The sequence below is a fragment of the Micropterus salmoides genome, unplaced genomic scaffold (assembly GCF_014851395.1).
Source record: "Micropterus salmoides isolate LMB-PRFRI ecotype aquatic unplaced genomic scaffold, ASM1485139v1 Ms_hic_scaffold_8, whole genome shotgun sequence".
Taxonomy (NCBI): domain Eukaryota; kingdom Metazoa; phylum Chordata; class Actinopteri; order Centrarchiformes; family Centrarchidae; genus Micropterus; species Micropterus salmoides.
In genome coordinates, this window is record NW_024044570.1 from 736595 (window position 1) to 760420 (window position 23826).

The 23826-nt window shown below is 42.0% G+C and overlaps 1 protein-coding gene across 1 annotated transcript; it reads right to left on the reverse strand.

Moving 5' to 3' along the window:
* Positions 1–3577: 3577 nt before the first annotated feature.
* LOC119894060 (pyrin-like) lies at positions 3578–23321 on the reverse strand. Its single transcript, XM_038706555.1, has 2 exons — positions 22049–23321; positions 3578–3703 (listed from the first exon to the last, which is right to left on the reverse strand). The coding sequence occupies exons 1-2, from the start codon at positions 23312–23314 to the stop codon at positions 3578–3580; spliced, it is 1392 nt and encodes a 463-aa protein (XP_038562483.1). The 5' UTR covers positions 23315–23321.
* Between the last annotated feature and the right edge of the window lie 505 nt (positions 23322–23826).

Genomic DNA, 23826 nt, shown 5'->3' on the forward strand with positions numbered 1-23826 from the left:
ATGGTGACAGAGCTAGCTGAATTAAACTTTCTTCCAACAGTATCATTGCCAGCAGTACCACCTTGAGTACTCCCTGAAGCCCCAGTAGATCTCATACTATTAAACGATTTAATTCACATACTCTATATCAACTGTCACCACAGTTATGTCCAGATCTACACAGATGCTGTCTTCAAATGTTTTTGTATGAAAAATATGGTTTTCTTTCATGAAATTAATTAATTAATTGAATTGTGGGTATTTTGTTCCGATTTGTTCTACTTGTGGTCTTCCCGGGTCAGATTTGACCCGGTGGTGCAAAAAGTCAATTAATCACACTATCCAGCAGACGCACACACATGTGAGCACATCCGCAAGTCAGTTACGACGATTATCTGCAGTCAGGTCGAGACCCCGAAAGAGGACGACGAACATGCAGATGAGCTTCCCTGAGATGGTTCCTGACAGTTTGTGCAGAAACTCTTTGGTTATGCAAACCGATTGTTGCAGCAGTTGTCCGGGTGGCTGGTCTCAGACCATCTTGGAGGTGAAGATGCTGTATGTGGAGGTCCTGGGCTGGTGTGGTTACACGTGGTCTGGGGTTGTGAGGCCGGTTGGATGTACCGCCAAATTCTCTGAAATGCCTTTGGAGATGGCTTATGGTGGAGAAATGAAAATTCAGTTCAGAGGCAACAGCTCTGGTGGACATTCCTGCAGTCAGCATGCCAACTGCACGCACCTTCAAAACCTGAGACATCTGTGGCATTGTGCTGTGTGATGGAACTGCACATTTTGGAGTGGCCTTTTATTGTGGCCAGCCTAAGGCCTTTTATTGTGGCCAGCCTAAGGCCTTTTATTGTGGCCAGTCTAAGGCCTTTTATTGTGGCCAGCCTAAGGCCTTTTATTGTGGCCAGCCTAAGGCACACATGTGCAGTCCCCATGCTGTCTGATCAGCATCTTGATATGCCACACCTGTGAGGTGGATGGATTATCTCGGCAAAGGAGAAGTGCTCACTAACACAGATTTTGACAGATTTGTGAACAACATTTGAGGGAAATAGGCCTTTTGTGTACATAGAGAAAGTCTTAGATCTTTGAGTTCAGCTCATGATGAATGGGAGCAAAAACAAAAGTGTTTCTTCAGTGTAAGCACATCTCTGTAAACATGCTCCTACCACTCCTTTGATATGCCTTTCACAACAACAACAAAAGTTGATAAATCTGAGCTTTTGAAGCTTTTTAGCCCTTTTAGTCTGAGACAACACGATAAAGAGGCCTCCCTGTCATTCTCTACCATACTATACTGTGTCAGAGGCTCTAGATATAATTTGGAACCCTGTTGAGGAGAGAGATTTATGAGAAGAAGAGCACAACTGTAAAGAAGATGAGGAATATGCTTCAACTGTTTTCTGCCAGAGCAAATTGAAAAGACAGTGCTGGACATGACAAACAACAGGAGCATTACGTGTACAGCAAAGATCAATCAAATACCTCAGCAGGCATACTTGCGTCTGTTGATGCTCGCTGGTTCTAATCCAGTAAAGAAGCCATGGCCAGTTTATGGCATGCCCAAGCATACTTTCATGTAAATGAGACATATTGACCATGAATTCCAAAAAAAAGTGTAAAACTAGTGGTAATGAGTTGGAATGAAGTTGGCTAAGAAGGTGTAACATAGAATTGGGTTATAAGCTTTAAAAGCAGGAAAACCATACCAGGTCAATTTTGACCCGGGAGGACAAAAAGTGCATGGTCGATGGGAAGAAAACACAAGGGTTAATAAAACAGGAGTAGCTTTTATTTTTCCAGAGTATTGTTCCATCAGTTTACAGAGCAGTCAGTCTGACAGCAGATCAGATGTTTTGATGGAAATACAGCAAACATTAAATAGAGTTCAAATGATGGGCATTGCAGTCATATTTCTGTGACTACCAGCACATATTCGCATCAAAGGAAACGTAACGGCAGATAGGGCACGGAAAGAGCATACATCGATGTGGTTAGCAGTTAGCATCGGTAAGATGGAAATAAAGAGCATTATTAAACAGACTGGAGAAAAGGTGGCAAAAGCAACGGGAGGAAGAGAGGAAAGGACGATGGCTTTACAAAATTCAGAGGAGAGAGGGAGAAATGAGATGTGCAGGAAGGAACAGGAGAGAAGAGACACTTATATCAAGACCTGGATTTGGGCACACTGGATTAAACAGCGCTTTATTCAAAATAGGGAAACATAACACGGGCAGGTGTGAAAACTGGGGCAACAAGAGACAGGCGAACACGTCATGGTACACTGTCAGAAGTGTGAGGGGAAAATGAGGGAACTGATCCAAAACCTTAGAAGGGAAAGAATACATTTTGAAAATCTAACAATATTAAGAAAGAACTCACGAGATAAGTGGAATTGTTTTTCATTATTTTAGAGTAATCAGTATGACTGAGAGGATCTGAGTCTTAAACTTATATTTATTTGTTTTGTTTTGTTGTTTTGTCTGAAATTAGTAGTAGTCATTCTGAGCCACACTCCGTACCAGTTGCTGGTCGCTGCGTGCCAACCGTCAATAAAATTCCATAAAGAAGAAGATGTGCTGGGATTGTGAGCTTAGCATGACTTTGTTACCTGCCTGAACTAACGCTACGCTTGATAAATAGTTATCCAACACTATTCATTCAGTGTAAAACTCCATAGGTTTGAACTAATGCTGATGACAGCAGTAATAACTCGGTCATCTTGGCTCAAGCTGAACATCACAGCCTGCTGAGAGGCCTTTGGGGGGGGGGGCACAGCTGTAGAGGAAAGGGGTTCGCTGGATTTATAACACAAATCAAGTGTCATTGTGCAACAGCATGCAGAACAATAACCGTTTTAACTCAATTAAGTTGTTTTTATAACCTTTTGAAGTCAAAATCATAATTGAGGTTAAAATTGTGCTGCACACAGTGTTTTTTATACAATAATTTATATTTGGCTAAAATTTATTTAGGTTTATTAAGTCACTGGTGTTAGAGTCAAAGTTGAGTTGCAAGTCCATGTCATGTGACTTGAGTCCACGCCTCTGGAGCCGACTAAATGAATACTGTTTCATCATTACCTTCATTTAACCAAGTTTCTGTCAAAAGCATAAAATCAAGTCCACAGACTTTAATAAAATACTTCATCAAGTAAGAAGAGATAATAATGAGGAGAGCTAACTTAGTAACCTAAGAGCTTTGCTCGTTACGCTGTGACAGACTGACACACATTCACATAATGTGATATGTAATCCCTGTCCTGGAATAGACTCACTGGGTCCAACTTGTTTTGAGAGCACATACTGCAGCGACATCGACACTGTAGCAGCACACTGGGACGATAGAGAGTCTCTCTGGATTGTCATCAGAATTATTTGGACTGTAGGATGAACTGGTGGTACAAACAGGAAGTGAAGATGTCAGTGGGGGCGAAGAAGAGAAATCAATGTGTGTAATAATCCAAAGCTATGAATAGAGGTTATTCTGTGACATGAGGCTGTAGTGGATTTTCACTCTTATCCCATCCCGCTCCCATAAAAATAATCCCTAAAATGGTTGTTTTACTCAGTGTGATTGACAGGAGAGATGATCAGAGGGCAGAGTTTTTACCACCATCATTAAGACCAGGACTAAAGAGTGGGTAGAGTTTCTCAGTGAAGCGGCAGCCAGTAAAGGAGTAGATAAGAGCTGCAGCATCAACGTCATAAAAGGAGACCAGACCCTCCTCATAATCCACAAACACCCCCACCTTCTCAGGCCGAGACTTCAGAGAGAGATAGACTGCAGGGTCATCAAAAGCGTAGTACTCATTTTCAATCAAACATATCGTCCAGTAACCATCCTGAGGAGTCACAGTGAAGTTTTGCTTCCTGTTGATCGACTCTCTGGCCACTCCTAAACCCCACTCAGTCTTCCCTTTAACCTGAACCTCGTAGTAAAATCTTCCTGAAGAGAAACTCTGCTTTGCTAAGACAATAACAAAATAATCAAATCTCTCTGGATTGTCTGGGAGGATCTTCTTTACATCAGCATGTTTAACTTGTTTTCCATCATCAGACAGGATGAGTTTGGGATGTGCTGTATCAGGATCGAGGGTCACATCCACTGCATACAGCTGGACCCTCTTCAGCTCAGGCAGCTTCGTCATCTGTTCACTGAGCGTCTCCTCCAGCTGATTCACAGCTCTCCTCACAGTCCCCTCATATGAAGGTGGACGGACGCTGACTTCTGTCCAGTCCTTGGTGGGTGGAGCAGCGTTCAGGGACGGGAGGCTTTGGAGGAGGTGGAGGTGGTCTTCAGAGCGTGAGAGCTGCTCCACCTCAGAGCTTCTCTTCTTCAGCTCAGAGATTTCCTGTTCCAGCTCTTTGATGAAGCCTTCAGCCTGTTTCTCTGTCTCTCTCTGCTTCTCTTTGATCGTGTAGATGAGCTCGGCCTGGCTTCTCTCAACAGACTCCTTCAGAGCGCTGAAGACCTGAACACCACCTGCTATCTCTCTGTCTGCATCTTCCTTACTGAGCTCCACTGAGCGTTTGATCTCCTCAATCTTCAGTCGTCTCTTCAGGATTTCAACGCCGCCTTCTTTCAGAGGAACAGCCTCCTCTGTCTTGTGGTCTAAAACCATCCAGAGCATGAAGACACACATCAGACCCCCCAGGCAGAACTTCAGGGCCTTCAGTTTGCAGCTGGCAGCAGACATATCGACACTCTGAGGACAAACAGTGAAAGTAGGAGAAAGCTAAGGTGTAATTACAAAATTCCTTACTAGGCATAAAATGATCAAGTTAGGTTAAGTGGAATATCAGCAAGAAAGTTTTCAATATTTTGTTATTTTACATTTAAGCACAAGGGCGTCACGTTGTGTTGAAAAGTGTTGGGGACATTTAGGGGCCCAGATTAGGGGTGTGACAAAACATTCAGCCCACGAGACGTGAAGATGCACAATATTAGGGTCACAAGAAGATATTTTAATACTATTTAGACTAAATATTCAGTGATGAAATACATGGCTGGGGGGTCAGGGGGTCCTCCCGCAGAAGAGTTTGAGCATTAAACGCTTAATTTCCTGCATTCTGGAGACATTTTCTGCACCAATTTGTGGTGGAAAGTCTTTATTTATGTAAAGGAAAACACAAAATTCAGGTGGCAGGTGACAATTCAGAAAAATATACTGGAATATAATGCAGTAGGGCTGAACGATGAATCGTTTTCAAATGGAAATTGCGATTTGGAAGAACGCGATTAGCTAATCGTGAAGACGGCGATTAAAATGTAGGTTAATTATACATCTGACTCGTTTTAAACAGTCATGCAGTTACAAATTAAGTCAATTGTCGTCCTTGTGTGACCGACCTGCTCACCAATCAGAGAGGGCACAGGGCAGGTATATTTTACAACGACAACGAAACTAGATGAAAGCGCGGGATGATGGCGTCAGGCGAACCGACAGAGGCAGCGGATGTGCCACGGTTTTGTCCGGCATCAACTCACACTGTGCTTCAGCAGCGTTCAGCCCTATGTTGTTGTTCTTTTGTTAATTTGTCCTTTTTTTGTGCTTCAACGTGGAGCGTTTCAGAAAAGAGCGTTTTGCCCGTCTGATTTTCCTGACTTGTTCAGATATTGTTGATTTGATCGGTTGGGCTTTATTTTTGTGCTTCTACCTTGGTTAAGTAGGCTACGTAAACTATTTTTCAATCTGTTTTTTAATTGTGTTTATTGTTGATACATAATCGTGATTCTGCACCGGGTGTTTTATTTAGAAAATATACTGGATTCTCTGTGCTGTGTCTGACTTCCTGCCTAGTTCATCTGCTCTGTGCTGCTTGACGAGTTAAGTCCTGTCAAAAATAGTCTGGCAGTGAATATTGAACTTTAGCTAAACCTAAAAGAAAATCGTAATCGCAAAATCTGCAGGAATTTTTCCCCCAAATTGTTCAGCCCTATAATGCAGTAATCAGTCAATTTTTTAAGCTTAATGCAGATGTGTTTCTTCTATATTTACATAGCGTTGCATGTTTTCTTATTGTGCACAATAACCTTTCTCATAGCATTTTCATTTGCTATGCTATTTTCCAGGAGATTTTAACAAGTGCTTTCAAAAAGCAGTGGGGACAACATCAGCCATTTCAAGTCCCCAGAGACCCCAGTGTAAAAGGACACTATGTCTAAGCAAAATATTCATTTCCAAGAGGACAAAATAAAAACAAAGGAACTTGTTAAAGTAAGTAGTAAATATAATCAGCTGTACTCACCAGGGTTTGGCAGAGACTCTGCTGTGTTGTTAAGTCAGCTTAATTTTTCCTTTTGGAAGAAACAAGTTTGTCTCGACTGCAGGTCTTCTGTCACTCAGTAAAAAATGTTTTCATTTGAGGTATGAGACATTTAAGCTGTCATGCTTTTCCAGTGCTGCTCCGCCTCTTTCTGCTCTGCAGTGGGGCTTCGTTGGCCCTCAGGTTTGACCTGATATGTGACGTTCTTTTGGCACAAAAAGAATTTAGTTTGGTTGAATGTACTGAAGGCACCATGTTGTTACTGGAGATTTTTTACCAAGTAAAAGTACTCTAACAAATTAAAGGCCAAAATATACATGGCACATATCTCTAGATGTAGCGCAATTCAGGGATCGTAAAGATGTAAGATGACTAAATGTGTAACTTACTATAGGTGCGTTCGAGATGACGGTGGCTGACTTTTGCAGACTTGATAGTCTAACATGAGCTGCAGGTGACTGCAGGGGTGGGGAATAAAAAAGGCGCCATCAAGTCGGACACATTCTACCTGCATGATCACTGACTGATCTCGTGGCCGCCTTGCTCCCGCCAGGTTTTAATGCCATGTGACATGGTGACGTTTTGCAGCACCGGCAAAAGTCTGACACAATTTCTACCCAGCATGCCTTGTTTTAAGTCCAGCATGTATTACGTTAAGTCAGCGCTGCGTAGAGCCACATGAAGTCTAAAGCACCCTTTGTGGGAGTTACTGACCAAAATGCACTTATATTGATTATACCCAGCTGGTGGACATGTATTATTTTTGGCGTCTGCGGTTTGTGCACCATTTTATACCACCCCAGTGTATTAACAGTAATTTGGAAACATTTTTAGATATTTCTTGAGTTTTCGATAAGACCGTCATCTAGTTTTTAAATTATTCGCAGAGAGACCGATGCAGAAATATGAAATCACTTTTTAGTGCCACCGAGTTGTTGATTGGCACCAAATTTTGCATAGTACCTCCGTCGGGCATGGTTAAGGTTAAAAGAAACATTTAAAGACTACAACACACTCAAAGTATTCTACTCAGCTCTGCAGCCCACAGCAAATCAAAGGAAACACTGTGGACACTGGCTTCCATGCAGAACACCTCTGTCATTTTGATGCTGTTTATTCTGCTGTCGCCAGGTCACGGGTCAGATAAGAGGCAGAAAAATCGATAAACAGATATATCGATGTCAGCATATGTTTCTGCTGAGGTGCAGAAATCCAAAAAACACCAGAGTCTCTGTTCCAGAGTTTGTCTTCCTGGCAGGGGTGCCATAAAGGGGGGGCCAGGGGGGGCCATGGCCCTGATTAAATTGCTGTCCCTTGTAAGAGAAAACTTGTAATAGCAAATAACAGAGTCAACTGTGTGATGAATCATTCCTTTGTACGTACGGTACAGAGAGAGGGCTAGAGTGGTATTATTACAACTATTACACTTGGGGATGAGGATGGGATTGGACGCTCCGCAGATCAACGCTCGGGTCCAAACTGAAGGTAAAATTAACAGTAGGGAAAGTCTCCGCCTCCACAAATTAGGAAAGGAACCCCCCTGAACGTCTGAACGGGGTGGTGAACAGCAGGACGCTCCATTTGAACTTACTATGTGAGTACTGTGTGATGAACCATTTCCTGAAAAGAAAAACTAGGTTGATAGACATGTAATTTCATTTGGTGATGTCTGCCAGATAGTGTATATTATTACATTTACGGTGATATGTCGCTTTTCCATTACCAGTACCAGCTCCACTCGCCTCGACTCTACACGGTTTGGTCGTGCTCCGTTTTCCAATGCAGATAGTACCCCTGGTCGTCATAGCGACGCCACACATAACTGCCGCGACGTAATGTTCAATACGACACGCACACATCAGAGATCCACACAGCTTTCTCTTTAAAAACAGATAAGCGGTATGAAAAGCTTCCAGCTGTGTTTTCCTCTGCCGTTGTTGCTGCAGCGGTCTGTGTGACAGCAGGAGCAGAGGGCTCTGTTAGCGGGCAGCTGGCCGGCCTCATATGCTCCTCCCGCAGGTCGCCGCAGGCTTCCCCCGCAGCCACAACTCTGAAAATATTTAAGCACATTTTTGTTCCGCCATCACTTCTCGTAAATCTGTCAATATTCGAAATCTACACAGCTGATTTCTCACCTCAAAACTTGTCAGAAGTGGATTTAGTGATGAAATCAAGTATGAAAATTGTAAAATATAAAACTTTCTGCTGCTGGCCTCTGTCTGGCACACGCAATGATGACGCAATGAATAGTGACGATTCTCTCTGACCAATCAGCAGTCTGCTTTGTTTTCACATCACATTTTAGTATCGCCTCAGCTCTCTTGGAACCATGACAGAGTTGATATGAAAAAAAAGTACCTGGAAGAAGGCACAGGTACAACTTTTCCACAGTGGAAAACCAAACAAAGGTGAGCCGAGTCGAGCTGGTACTGTGCAGTGGAAAAGGGGCTATAGTTTTTAGTGATAATGTGTGATATTTTTCGAGACAGGCCTGATACGTAATTCCTTAGTGGTGGTATTTTTGTTCCGGAACAGTTCTCATTTTCCTTCGGGGTGTTGACAACTAGTCTGGAGTAATTCCTGTGTAGTCGATGGACATAAACACAAAAGAGTTTTTTATCCTGCGTCATTTTGAAACAAAAATAAAAAATCTTGCACTTTACAAACAGTGAAGTCTTTACTTTACAGTAAAGAGTCTTTGCCGCAGCGGCCTGGATTCGACCTGTGACCGCTGCTTTATGTAATTCTCTCTTTTTCCCTCTACTCTCTCTAAACTCTCCTATCTTAAAGAAAAAATATTTACACATATAACGGTATATACTAAACGATAACATAAGTCTACTGGATGTACGTCCCGTTATAATATAAATAACTTGTGTGTAAAGACATAAATGTTTTTCATAGAATGTCCTATAGAGGATTGAAAATATCATATTTTCCTTTATTGCATCTCCATTTACTCTTTAATAGCTAAATAAATATTCCTTAGGAGACCAGAATTATACATCTAGGCCTAATGGCTGAGGAGTTATTCCTGACTGATTTTGGGTATGTTATTTTAGGTGTTCTTCCTGGAAATAGGGGCAAATAGCTTGTAGTTACCAACAGGTTAAGAACTTTTGAGTTTCAAACACTAACAATAGTATGTCCCACTGAGAACGAAAACAAAAGAGCATATGTGTGAGATGATAAATGAATAAACTCTGCGGTACTCATTCAGTGTGTAGTATATACAATTCAATATAGACCAGGTGCTATATTGTGTCATAAAGATAATAATAATAATAATAATCCTTATTTGTAGAGCACTTTTCAAAAACAAGTTACAAAGTGCTTTAACAAGTGTAAAGACAATAATACCCAAGAGACAATAATACAAAAAACAATACAAGATAAAAGCATGAAAACATTGAAAAGACTAAAATACAGATAAATATAAAATTAGTAAAATACAATTAAATAAAAGGGATAAAATAAAGTCAAATAAGATCGGGAAAGCTCTCCTATAAAAGTATGTTTTAAGAAGGGACTTAAAAGAGTTCACTGACTCAGCCGACCTGATTTCCTCGGGCAGGCTGTTCCAGAGCCTCGGGGCCCTGACAGCAAACGCTCTGTCCCCTTTAGTTTTCAGTCGAGACTCTGGAACAGACAACAGACCTCTGCCCGAGGATCTCAAGGTACGTGCTGGTGTGTATGGGACTAAAAGGTCAGAAATATAACAAGGCGAGAGGCCATGAAGAGCTTTAAAAGCTTTAAAAGTGATCAATAGAATTTTAAAGTCAATTCTAAAACACACTGGGAGCCAGTGTAATGAAGCTAAAATAGGAGTAATGTGGTCATATTTCTTTGTTCTGGTTAAAAGCCTGGCAGCTGAGTTCTGGACAGTCTGAAGTCCATCAATAGATTTTTGGGTTAAACAGGTAAAAAGGCTGTTGCAATAATCCGTGATGAGATGAAGGCGTGTAAAATGGTCTCGGTGTCCTTAAAAGTTAACATAGATCGAATTTTTGTTGAGTTGATAAAAACATGATTGAACAAGCTTTGTGGTGTGCTGCTCGAAATTTAAATTACTATCAAACCAAACACCAAGGTTCTTTGCCACAGGCTTAATGTGATTTACTAGGGAACCAGCAGATGGCAGTATTTGATTTGCCATCTGCTGGACCCGATGACCAGGATTTCTGTTTTGTCTGAGTTCAGCTGGAGGAAATTATTTGACATCCATTTTTTAACTTCACAAAGGCAGTTGTTAAGTGAACTCAGCATTCCAGGGTCTGTGGATCTGACGGGCAAGTATATTTGTGTGTATCAGCATAAATATGAAAAGAAATTCCATGTTTATGGATAATATGTCCAAGGGGAAGCAGATACAAGGAAAACAAAATGGGTCCTAAGACCGACCCTGAGGCACACCATATTTAACTGGACAGAACGAAGAGACATAGTTGTTTACAGACACGCAAAACTTCCTATTTGACAGGTAGGATGAAAACCATTCTAGGGCAGTACCAGAGATCCCCACCCAGTGCCTCAGTCTGTCTAACGTGATGTTGTGATCAATGGTGTCAAAAGCAGCGCTAAGGTCCAGGAGTACCAGGACTGAGCACATGCCTTCATCAGCAGACATTAAAAGGTCATTGGTGACTTTAAGCAGGGCAGTCTCAGTGCTGTGGTACTTCCTGAAACCAGACTGAAACTTTTCAAATATTTGTTATTTTCCAGTACAGTGAGCAGCTGTTTGGACACAATTCTTTCTAGAATCTTTGCAATAAAAGGCAGTTTTAAAATTATGTAGGAGGGAGGGATCTAAACCAGGTTTCTTTAAAAGTGGGTTCACGCAAGCCGTTTTAAAATAATCAGGGACACAACCAGTAGATAGGGAGCTGTTGAAAACAGAGATCAAATGGGGCCCAACAGAATCTATTACTTTCAGTAAAACTTTGTAGGTATTACATCAAGTGGGCTGGAGGACACTCTCATTTGTGATACTGTTTTTAAAAGCTCAGACAAGTCGATGGGATAAAACTGGTTAAAACTCTCTTGTTGCTGGTGAGGAACCTCTGAGGAAGAAGCCACAGGGGTAATAGAGGCTCTGATTGACACCACCTTATTGGTAAAATAAGATAAAAACAATTCACAGTCATCATTACTTCCAGCTGAGGCACAAGGAGGGGTTGGGTTTACCAGCTGATCCACAGTCTTAAACAGAAACCTGGGATTGTGTTTATGTGTAGTAATGAGTTCAGAAAAATAGTGTGTTCTCGCATCCTTAACCATGTTATTGTAGTTAATTAATAAATCCTTCAGACTGAGGTAATGGACTTGGAGACTGGATTTTTTCCTGCATTCCCTTTTGAGGCTGCGAATGCTGTCATTTATCCAGGGTTGCTTACTAGCTTTAGACGTAGGCCTAACCTTTAGAGGAGCAGTAATATTTAGTGACGACAAGCAGATATGATTGAAGTGATCGACCAGATTGTTGGTGTTGGAATCAGACAGGTGTTGGCTTTGGCTCTGAAAGAATGTGCAAAACACTTTGTTCATTAAAGAAGCGAGAACACACGGAGCTTGGTGAGGCGGCATGAGTAACAGGCGAATCGCAGCTAAAAACAATACATCTGTGGTCAGATATGGTCATGTCCACTAATTCCACAGAGGAGACGCTGACACCCAGGGTAAAAACCAAGTCCAGTGTAGGACCACGGTTATGTGTTTGCCCACTTGGCTGAAGAGTTTATCCAAAGATCGTGTGTGCTTGATAAGATCCAACTATACACAAGTATGGAAAGATCAGAGTGACTGTGAGTGTTGTGTGAATGAGAAGCCCATTGAAAGTTTGAAAGCACATCTGTCCCAGAGTCAAACCTAACAGCATGTGAGCTTTTTTAATATCTACATTTGATACAGGAATTAGGTTCCAGGAGTGATTTACTATCGGGACATTTTCTGATAAACTGCTATCTGCAGTGCCATAAAAAAGTTCAGAGACGCTTGACTGTCTGCAGTGAGTATCACATTTCTCACCAGGCACTAGAGATTACAGAAAGATACAATAGGAATGGATAAAGTCTGCGTGGGGTTTAGATTGTGCAGCTTCACCAGTAACCCTGTCTGAATTTGGGGGTTTTGTAGCAAGTTTTTGATTTGGGGATTTAAGAGATGTTGTGGTTCAGCCAAAACCAGTTGGAGACCATGTTGTGACAGATTCCCCTCAGTTTTTTGTTGGTTGTCTGTGGGGACAAACAGTTACCAATAGGTTACAACTCCAAACGTTTTTCCACTACAGGGAAGGAAGTAGTAGCAGGCCTAAGAGCACTGGCAGCAGCTACTGAAGAAATGCTGGCCACAGACACACAAACCCTAGAGTTGTAACTCTGACTCTGTTTTACTTCGTGGATGGTGTCGGCGCAGGCAGCTACAAATTATTTGTTTTAAGCCGTGTTTTTCAGTTTAGCTACAGGACATCACAGTGTCCACTGATTCTCAGTATGCATTATATGTGTGTCATTATTTCCATGTTTTGCGGAAAACTTATTTTCCTGTCCTCTACAGGTAGAGCTTCTTCCCCACAAAGATCTAACCTTTAACCCACTGTCTGCATTCCTGTTTAACCTGCCTCTGTTGCTGTATGCAAATGTCAGGCTCATGCAATGACCCTGCATGGTCATTTAAATGTGCTATATAAATAAACTTGAACCTTAATGAATAACTGTGGTGATATTCATACATTTTTCTTATCATTAACAAATCCCATGCAAAGATGAAAACCAACAATGAATTTATCCTACTTACAGTTATGGATCCCATCCCTTATTTATCTCAATCTGACAATTTTTGAAAAACCCCCAGCTTGTTCCATAATATTTCTTTCAGCACTTCATTGAAGCTAAATATTGACACAGAGTGAAATATTTAAATGCAAGACTTGTGTTAATGTACTAAAAAAATGTGTGGTCACTGCCCCCTTTAAGAATGATACGTTGATCTTGACTGGAATTGACTTTAGGGACAGTAAACTTCAGAGCATGGTTAAGTGCACAACAATTTCTTACTATGTGATCATCATCCCTTTCAATGTTAACCTCTTTTGAGAAAAAAAAGGGTGTTACTCATCTGCATAGGACCTCTCATGCCTTATCTGCCAAAGGTCATTAGTTCATTAGTTTTGTATAAATTACACATTTGTTACAAGAATCTTCAGCAACAACCCTGGTGTGCACAACATGGGATAAAAAATGTTGTTGTAGCAGATTTTACTGCTCTCTGGTATTTAAATAATGTATCCCCCAATATTTCAAATGAGACTTGAAGTTTGTCCTTTTTCCACTTTCTCTCAGCTATTCTACAGGCACGTCTGAGAGAGCGGGAAGTGTCATTCAGCCAAGGCTCTGAAAGAGGTTTAGAGCGTTTTTCCCTCAGTGGAGCAACACAGTCCAATATCTCAGTACAAGTACAATCAAAGTGGGAGGTGAGTTCCTCAACAATGAGATTACAGCCATCGAGATTGTACAACAATGAGTCTTTAAAAGCAGCAGAAAAGTGTGAGGCAGTTAAAGGGTTAATTGCATTTACACTGCGTGCAGGAGCAAAGGTAGCAAAGGGAAAACCAGGTTGTCATGTTAAGCAACATAGTTCAGGTTCTGCATCCTTGTGTAGATGACATTTACACTGGGGACATGTCCCCATTACTTTTCTGAAAGTAGCTTGCACCAAAACATGTTCTCTAACAAACAAAAATGCTTTGAGAAAGGTTTATTTGCACAATAAGAAAACATGCTATGCAATTTAGTTTAAATATAGAAGAATCATGTGCATTATCCAACACAAGTAAGCGCAGCATTTTATTTTGTTATATTTTTATATTCATGAATTGTCAAGTAGGCTACGCAACAAAACTACTCAATTACAGTTAGGCAAGTAATTGGAATTCATTACTTTCCACCTCTGCTTTCTGGTAACCTATTTACAAAACAGTAGCTGAACAGAATTTGCATTTCTCTGATAGATTCTGAAAACATATTGCACATTTAGACGCATATTGTTCAGCCGCACTATCTCTGTCTTCACTGTCCTCTCTGTCTACTCTTTCACCCGTGAACAGGGCTGTGGCATCTTCCTCTTCCTGGTCTTGGACCTGGTACTAGTACTACTACTACAGAACGAGTTGGCTAATTTTTTTACATTTACTTGCATTTCAACAAAGACGTTTGACTCTTTTGAACTTTTCAGCCTGACCCTTTACGTTTTTAAACTCTGCTTTTCCATTTTCTTTTGTAGCTCGTTTGGAGGTTCTCTCCATTACTGTGTAAAGATATGGTTATTAACTCTTTGAGGATTTCTTTCTAACATCTAACATTCCTCCATGGTGCTTTCTTTTGGCAATACATGGTTCTAACTTTAATTGGTCCAATCTTAACCACAACAATAGCAATATTTGAAGTGAAGGCAGCACAGCCAGCAACGTCAGCAAGGCATCAACATAATCAGATGGTTTGCATGGTGCAGGGGAAATTATGCTCATGAAAAGTGTAGCTGTGTCATTTAAATGTCAAGTGAGGTCCACATTTCTGACAGTTCTGACAAAGCAACATCTTTAACAGTGGCAGAAATGTTGAGTTCTTTTGAGAAATACCAAATCCGAGTATGACCAAGACGTACGTACTCCTGGACACCAAAAGAGTCCAGTATGGCACATGGTTCCTTGGCTTTATTGTCCTTGTGATTATGTTTAAGTCACCAGCAATGACAAAATAATCAAAATCAGTGCAAATTAAAGATAAAATATATTTTTAATTCATCAATAAAATTAGAATTGTACTTTGGAGGCCTGTAGATAATTGCTAGTAATGGAGCTCCTCGCAGAACTAAACAAGTCATAATGTGCTCTTCACCAAATTTAAAACTATTTTATATTTTTAACAAGAGTTAAAAATCTAAAACCGTTCCGGGGAAAAAAGCATTAACCTGTGCAGAAAAAAAGCAGAGTTGCGGTTTCATACAAAAAATTTCATATAATTTCATGAATTAAAATATTTTTTGATGTAGAGCTGCTTGATTATGGCAAAATCCTAATCACGATAATTTTGTTATATATACACAATTATATAACACAATTACTCATCGACTTATTAATTTATTGAACTTTTAAAAGTGAATGCTTCGTTTAAAAAATAAATACCCCAAAATCCCAAATAGCCCATGAAATTAGAAATAATAATCCCATATTATTAACTTTAAACAAGATCTAGAGCACACGAGGACGACAGCAGCGCAGTGTTTCTCCCCCTGTTGATTGCTTTGGGTGAAAGATGCGTCGCTGAGAGGCTCCGTGTGTGTGTGCATGCAGTGAAGCAGAGCAGGTGACAGGTGTAATACTCGAGTTGAAGATAATTTACTACATTACATAATGCTATAATACAACCGTGAAACTATAAATCTGTATTATGTTGGAAGACGTGGACACAGTGGATGTTTTACAAACACAGAGACCAGGTAAAGCAACACTAAACACACCTGCTTTAGAATACAAGAGATATACTTTATTAATCCTACGAGGAGAAACTCAATGTTTTCACTCTGTTGTTAATGTTTTACACACAAACAGGACCTATAGGGACAACGCATGGAGAGATGTCAGCGTGAGGGGGCTGCCACTTGGTACGGCGCCCCGAGCAGTTTGGGGTTCCAGGGGCTTGCTAGGGGCCACCTTCAGCAGTGCCCAAGAGGTGAACTGGCACCTCTCCAGCTACCAGTCCACACTCAGTATCTGTGGCCTGAACTCGAACCAGCGACCCTCCAGTTTCCAGTCAAGTCCTTAGGGACTGAGCAACTGCTGCCCCCTTTAGTGTATGTATAAAGAATATCCTTAAACTACAGCCTACCTGCTTGTTGCGGGGCCGTGTAAAACTCCATAGGTTTAAACTAATAATGATGACAGCAGTTATAACTCGATCATCTTGGCTCAAGCTGAACATCACAGCCTGCTGAGAAGGAGTTTGGGTTTTTAGGGAGGGAACAGCTGTAAAGGAAAGGGGTGCGCTGGATTTGTAACAAAAAAGTTAGTGTCATTGTGTAATGGCATGTGCCACAGTAATTGTTTTATCTCGATTAACTTGTTTTTATAATCATTGGAAGTCTAAATGGTAATTGAGGTTATTCAATTAATAGCACAGCCCTATGTGGATGCACTGGCAACGTGGTGTCTTTCAATGTTCCCTAGGGGACACTCAATCTGGATCTATAGAAAGACACCCATGTCCAAGGTACATGTGGTGAACCACTTAAAGTCATGACCCCTCTGGACATATTTGTTAAAGCATCACACACATTTACCTTCCATTTACCCCATACCCAAGAGGCTGGACGCCCCCAGTGAGATCAGTTACATGTACAGGCAGTGTTTTAAAGTTGTTTCCCATGATTAGCTAGCCAGCCGGCTGTATCAAAGAAAACAAGGGTCCTACAAATGCAGTTCCAGTCCTTGGATTGCGGTCCTGAAAATGCAACCTCTGGTACTGCAGCTACATTCTACTTGAAGATTCAGGGAAAGAAGGAAGTACTAGGCTACTAGAGACGAGCGAACAACAGCAGTGACGAAGAACCACAGCAGAGATTTCTTTGCATGGACCGACAACGAGGTGGAACTGTTACTGAAAGTAACGCTGGAGCACAAAGTGACTTTGGCGATAGGAACCAGACTGGGAGACGTAAATACTACGACATGCATCAGTGTTATCTGCAGACTTAATCACAGCAAAAGGTCTGCGTTTTAAAACTAAACGTATGGATGTAGCCTTAGTAACCAGTGTGCTTTGTTCAATACGCTATGACTCACATTTTACAGACTGACACACATTCACATAATGTGATATGTAATCCCTGTCCTGGAATAGACTCACCGGGTCCAACTTGTTTTGAGAGCACATACTGCAGCTGACATGGACACTGTAGCAGCACACTGGGACGATAGAGAGTCTCTCTGGATTGTCATCAGAATTATTTGGACTGCAGGATGAACTGTTGTAGAGTGAATCGTTAAGTGACATGAAGCTGTAGAGGGTCAAACAGAATTTTCACTCTTATCCCATCAATCTCCCTCAGAAATTATCATGTCCTGTCCCTTTCCTGATAACCCCCCCCCCCATCCTCCCCAGTCCCATGATGAATAATAAAATTGAGACCCTTGGATCTGTTGTAGTCGTAAGTAGCAACGTGACATCAAAGATAAACAAAAGGAAAAACAGACAATGATCAGAATCTGGAAAAAACATGAATGCACCTTACATTAGGAAAAAAATATAATTTATACCATGTAGAAAATCAAATGTTCTACTCAGTGTGATTGACAGGAGAGATGATCAGAGGGGCAGAGTTTTTACCACCATATTTAAGACCAGGATTAAAGTATGGGTAGAGTTTCTCAGTGAAGAAGCAGCCAGTAAAGGAGTAGATAAGAGCTGCAGTATCAACGTCATAAAAGAGTTTGACTAGGCTTGAGCGGCTGACGGCTGACGTACTGCGGTAAGCGTGTCGACTCATTTCCGTTTCCGGTGCTTGTGTGTTGGTACCGTGTTGTTGTTACATTTGTTAGATTACAGCAGCCAACTGTCTGCTAAACACTTATTCTTTACAGTAATTTTGCCTAAGCACTCACAGTTCTTTCCATCTTTTAGTGACTGCTGTTCAATCTCATAGTTGTTCTAAAGTTTTGGTAACTGACGCTACAGTACTTTAGCTTAGCCGTTAGCGACTTTAGCTTAGCAGCTAGCGATGGCTTCTCCTTCTCCCTCTCTCTCTCCTACTTTCTCCTGCTCGGTGTGTCAGATGTTCAGTTACTCCTCTGCCTCCTTTAGCGGTAATGGTACGTGTAATAAGTGTAGTTTATTTATAGACATGGAGGCGAGGCTCAGTGATTTAGAAGTCCGGCTCCGCACCTTGGTAGATCAGTCTTTAGCTACTGTAGCTAGCCAGTCCCTGGTAGTCGGTGCGGAACGGCCTGAGTTAGCCTCTGGTAGCCGTCCCCCGGCATCTCCTGTGCAGCCAGGAAAGGGGGGGGGGGCGGGTGACTGTCCGAAGGAGGAATAGTCGTAAGCATTCAAAGTCCACGGGGCATCATCAACCTGTTCATGTTTCTAACAGATTTTCCCCACTCAGCGACACACCGCTGAGAAACCAACTCTGATCATTGGCAGCTCCATTTTGAGAAACGTGAAGTTAGCGAAGCCAGCGGCCATAGTTAAGTGCATCCCTGGGGCCAGAGCGGGCGACATTGAGTCTTATTTGAAACTGCTGGCTAAGGATAAACGTAAATACAGTAAGATTGTTATTCACGTCGGCGGTAATGACTCCTGGTTACGCCAATCGGAGGTCACTAAGATTAATGTTGAGTCGGTGTGTACATATGCAAAAACAATGTCGGACGCCGTAGTTTTCTCTGGACCCCTGCCAAATCTGACCAGTGATGACATGTATAGCCGCATGTCGTCATTCCGCCGCTGGTTGTCGAGGTGGTGTCCAGCAAACGATGTGGGCTTTGTTGATCATTGGCAGACTTTCTGGGGAAGACCTGGTCTGATCCGGAGAGACGGCATCCATCCCACTTGGGAAGGAGCAGCTCTCATTTCTAGAAATCTGGCCAAGTTTATTAGTGGACCAAATCCATGACAACCCAGAGTTGAGACCAGGAGGCAGAGTCGCAGTCTAACACACTTCTCTGCTCCTCCATTTCAGGAGTTACTTAGTGAAAATCCTATAGTGACGGTGTCTGCCCCCCGACCATTTAAATTATTTAAAAAGGTAAACAGAAGAGGAGCTGTGCATAAAAACCTCATAAAAATTAAAACCACAAGAGCAATAGTGCAAACGAATAGGAGAGTTAAATGTGGACTCTTAAACATCAGATCTCTCTCTTCTAAAGCTGTACTAGTAAATGAACTAATATCAGATTATGATATTGATTTATTTGGTCTTACTGAAACCTGGCTGGGTGATGGAGAATATGTTAGCCTAAATGAATCCACCCCTCCCAGTCATATTAATACTCACATTCCTCGAGGCACAGGCCGAGGAGGTGGAGTTGCAGCTATCTTCGACTCTAGCCTACTAATCAGCTCTAAACCTAAACTAAACTATAACTCATTTGAAAGCCTTGTTCTTGGTCTTTCGCACCCAAGTTGGAAATCACTGCAACCAATTTTTTGTTATAGTGTACCGAGCACCTGGCCCGTATCTGAATTCTTATCTGAATTTGCTGAGTTTTTGTCAACTTTAGTCCTTAAAACGGACAAAGTTATTATTGTAGGGGATTTTAATATTCATGTGGACGTTGAGAATGACAGCTTCAGTACTGCGTTTATCTCTCTGTTAGATTCCATTGGCTTCTCTCAGAGTGTTCATGAACCGACTCACTGTTTTAACCACACCCTCGACCTTGTTTTGGTGTATGGTATTGAAATTGAACATTTAGTGGTGTTCCCACAGAATCCCTCTTTATCCGACCACTGTTTGATAACTTTTGAGTTTGTATTGCTGAACTACTCGCCATTGGGCAAAAATTTCTATACAAGATGTCTGTCTGATAGAGCTGTAGCTAAATTTAAGGATGCGATTCCATCAGCTCTAAATTCATTATCAAGTCACAAAGTAACAGGATTCCTATGCTAATTTCAGTCCCTCCCAAATCGATCATCTTGTTGATAGTGCTGCAGGCTCGCTGCGAATGACACTCGACTCTGTAGCCCCTCTAAAAAAGAAAATAATAAAACAAAGACGGTTAGCTCCATGGTATAATACTGAAACTCGCAAATTAAAGCAAATATCGCGGAAAGAGGAATTGGCAGTGGAAAATTCTCGTTTAATTTGGCAAGATAGTCTTAAAACTTATAGGAAGGCCCTCCGTAATGCCAGAGCAGCGTACTACTCGTCATTAATAGAGGAAAATAGGAACAACCCCAGGTTTCTTTTCAGCACTGTAGCCAGGCTGAGAGTCACAGCTCTATTGAGCCAAGTATTCCCATAGCTCTCAGTAGTTACGACTTCATGAGCCATGTTCATAAGACATCCTTTTGTCCTTGGACCAATCCTCTTCACTTTATATATGCTTCCTCTTGGCAATATTATCAGGAAATATTCCATAAATTTTCATTGTTATGCAGATGATACTCAGTTATATCTATCGATCAAACCAGATGAAACTCATCAGTTAGCTAAACTTCAAATGTGCCTTTAGGATGTTAAAACCTGGATGACCTGTAATTTTCTAATGTTAAACTAGATAACCAGATAAAACTGAAGTTATTGTTCTGGGGCCTAAGCACCTCCGTGACGCATTATCTAAAGATATAGTTTCCCTGGATGGCATCGCCCTGGCCTCCAGCACCACTGTGAGGAATCTTGGAGTTATCTTTGATCAAGACATGTCGTTTAAGTCTCACATTAAGCAAATTTCAAGGACAGCCTTTTTCCACCTACGTAATATTGCGAAAATCAGGAACATCCTGTCTAAAAATGATGCAGAAAAACTAGTCCATGCATTTGTTACTTCTAGACTGGATTACTGCAATTCCTTATTATCAGGCTGCTCAAAAAAGTCCATTAAGACTCTTCAGCTGATCCAGAATGCTGCAGCACGTGTTCTGACAGGAACCAGGAAAAGAGATCATATTTCTCCTGTTTTAGCTTCTCTGCATTGGCTTCCAGTAAAATCCAATTTAAAATCATTCTTCTTACCTACAAAGCTCTTAATGGTCAGGCACAATCTTATCTTAAAGAGCTCATAGTACCTTACTACCCCATCAGAGCACTGCGCTCCAGAATGCAGGGTTACTTGTGGGTCCTAGAGTCTCCAAAAGTAGACTAGGAGCCAGAGCGTTCAGCTATCAAGCTCCTCTCCTGTGGAACCAGGTTCCAGTTTGGGTTCAGGAGGCAGACACCATCTCCACATTTAAGAGTAGGCTTAAGACTTTCCTCTTTGATAAAGCTTATAGTTAGGGCTGGCTCAGGTGAGTCCTGAACCATCCCTTAGTTATGCTGCTATAGGCCTAGACTGCCAGGGGATTTCCCATGATGCACTGAGCTCCTCTCTCCTCTACTTTCTCTCCCTCTGTATGCAACCTCATCCCATTATTGCATGTTACTAACACAACTTCTCCCCTTTCTGGTAGTCTTGTGCTTTCTCGTCCCTCTCCTCTCTCCTATCACTTCCTGCAGGTTTTCTGGCTCTGGAGCTGTGGAGTCTGGATCTGTGGTTGCGGGTCACCTGCTGCCCCCGTGTTCCTGCTCGACACCCTCTGCTGCAACGACTATTGTTACTAGTCCTATTGTTATTATTGTTATTATAATCATTAACATTACGACTGTTATCATTAACACTATTATAAATATCTGTACCATTTTTTCATTTAGTCTATAGCAACATCACCTTTACTGTCTGTACCTCTGTGTGGATATTGTGTAGGCTCCCTCCCCTCCCTCTCCTTCCATCCCTCTCTTTTTCTCTCTGTTCCTCTCCTGCCCTCTCTCCCTCTTTCTCTCTCTACTTCACCCAAACCGGTCGAGGCAGATGGTCGCCCACCCTGAGCCATGTTTCTGCACGAGGTTTCTGCCTCTTAAAAGGAAGTTTTTCCTTGCCTCTGTCTCCTAGTGCTGCTCTTGGTGGGAACTGTTGGGCTTCTGTAAATAACATCACAGAGTACGGTTTAGACCTGCTCTTTTTATGAAAAGCGCTGTGAGATAACTGTTGTTGTGATTTGGCGCTCTATAAATAAAATTGAATTGAATTGAATTGAAAAGGAGACCAGACCCTCCTCATAATCCACAAACACCCCCACCTTCTCAGGCTGAGACTTCAGAGAGAGACGGACTGGAGGGTCAGCAGCAGCTTCGTACTCGTTTTTATTCCTCAACCATATCGTCCAGTAACCATCTTGAGGAATCCGTGTGATGTTTCCCTTCCTGTTGATCGACTCTCTGGCCACTCCTAAACCCCACTCAGTCTTCCCTTTAACCTGAACCTCGCAGTAAAATCTTCCTGAGGAGAAACTCTGCTTTGCTAAGACATGAACACAAATATCAAATCTCTCTGGATTGTCTGGGAGATTCTTCCATACATCAGCATGTTTAACTTGTTTTCCATCATCAGTCAGGATGAGAGCAGGATGTGCTGTATCAGGATCGAGGGTCACATCCACTGCATACTGCTGGACCCTCTTCAGCTCAGGCAGCTTCTTCATCTGTTCACTGAGCGTCTCCTCCAGCTGATTCACAGCTCTCCTCACAGTCCCCTCATATGAAGGTGGACGGACCCTGACTTCTGTCCAGTCCTTGGTGGGTGGAGCAGCGTTCAGGGACGGGAGGCTTTGGAGGAGGTGGAGGTGGTCTTCAGAGCGTGAGAGCTGCTCCACCTCAGAGCTTCTCTTCTTCAGCTCAGAGATTTCCTGTTCCAGCTCTTTGATGAAGCCTTCAGCCTGTTTCTCTGTCTCTCTCTGCTTCTCTTTGATCGTGTCGATGAGCTCGGCCTGGCTTCTCTCAACAGACTCCTTCAGAGCGCTGAAGACCTGAACACCACCTGCTATCTCTCTGTCTGCATCTTCCTTACTGAGCTCCACTGAGCGTTTGATCTCCTCAATCTTCAGTCGTCTCTTCTGGATCATCTGCTGAGTTTCAGCCTCTGTCTTCCCCAGCTCGGCCTTCTTTCCTTCATATTCTTCTTTCAGAGGAAAAACATCATGTGTCTTGTGGTCTGAAACAGAGCAGAGCATGCAGACACACATCTGGTCGGTCTTACAGAACAGCTCCAGCAGTTTATCGTGCTTCGTACACATCCTGCCTTCCAGGTTCTCCACAGGGTCGATCAGCTGATGTCTTTTCAGGCCTGCCATTGTCAGATGAGGCTCCAGGTGAGTCTCACAGTAGGAGACCAGACAAACCAGGCAGGACTTCAGGGCCTTCAGTTTGGTTCCAGTGCAGACATCACAGGGAACTTCTCCTGGTTTGGCAGCTTGTTGCTCTGAGCTGCTGCTGCTGGCTTTCTGTTGAGCTGACTGTCTGAACTGAGCAGCCATCTCAGAGATGAAAGTGCAAAAAAATTACGCGACAGTCAGTTTGATAACATGGAGATCTTCATTTAAACATTGAAACATTTACTTTGGCTGCCTGGGGAGAACTACAATTTCTCTAAATATTAATCATAGAATACGATATTAATATGATATTAAATCCTTGAGCAAGCATAAACTTTCACACGTTTATGAGAAAGAAAAAAGAGATAAAATAAGACAAATCAAAGATACAAAAGCAGAACAGCAGAGAGCAGCATGTGGCGTTGATCCGGATGTTAATTGTAGTTCCTGCTAAATTTGCATGTGTTTAGTGGAAATGAAATATCTCTATGGCTTCATATCTTTATGTGGTAAAACTAAACCTGAACTGGCCTCTTACCAAATACTGAGTCAGTGCATTTTGGCTTTGTAGGGCCGTGTACTCACCAGGGTTTGGCAGAGATTCTGCCTTTCTGTTGAGAAAAAGCTGATGGATTCAGTTGAATGTTTCTTTAGAGAGAAAAAGTCTTGACCAC

What these genes read in the sequence shown, in the direction of transcription:
- LOC119894060 (XM_038706555.1), bottom strand. Translation starts at nt 23,314, where the DNA reads ATGGCTGCTCAGTTCAGACAGTCAGCTCAACAGAAAGCCAGCAGCAGC. An exon ending in TGGATTATGAGGAGGGTCTG is followed by an intron (nt 3,704 to 22,048) that starts GTCTCCTTTTCA and finishes GAGGAGGGTCTG; the next exon opens with GTCTCCTTTTATGACGTTGA.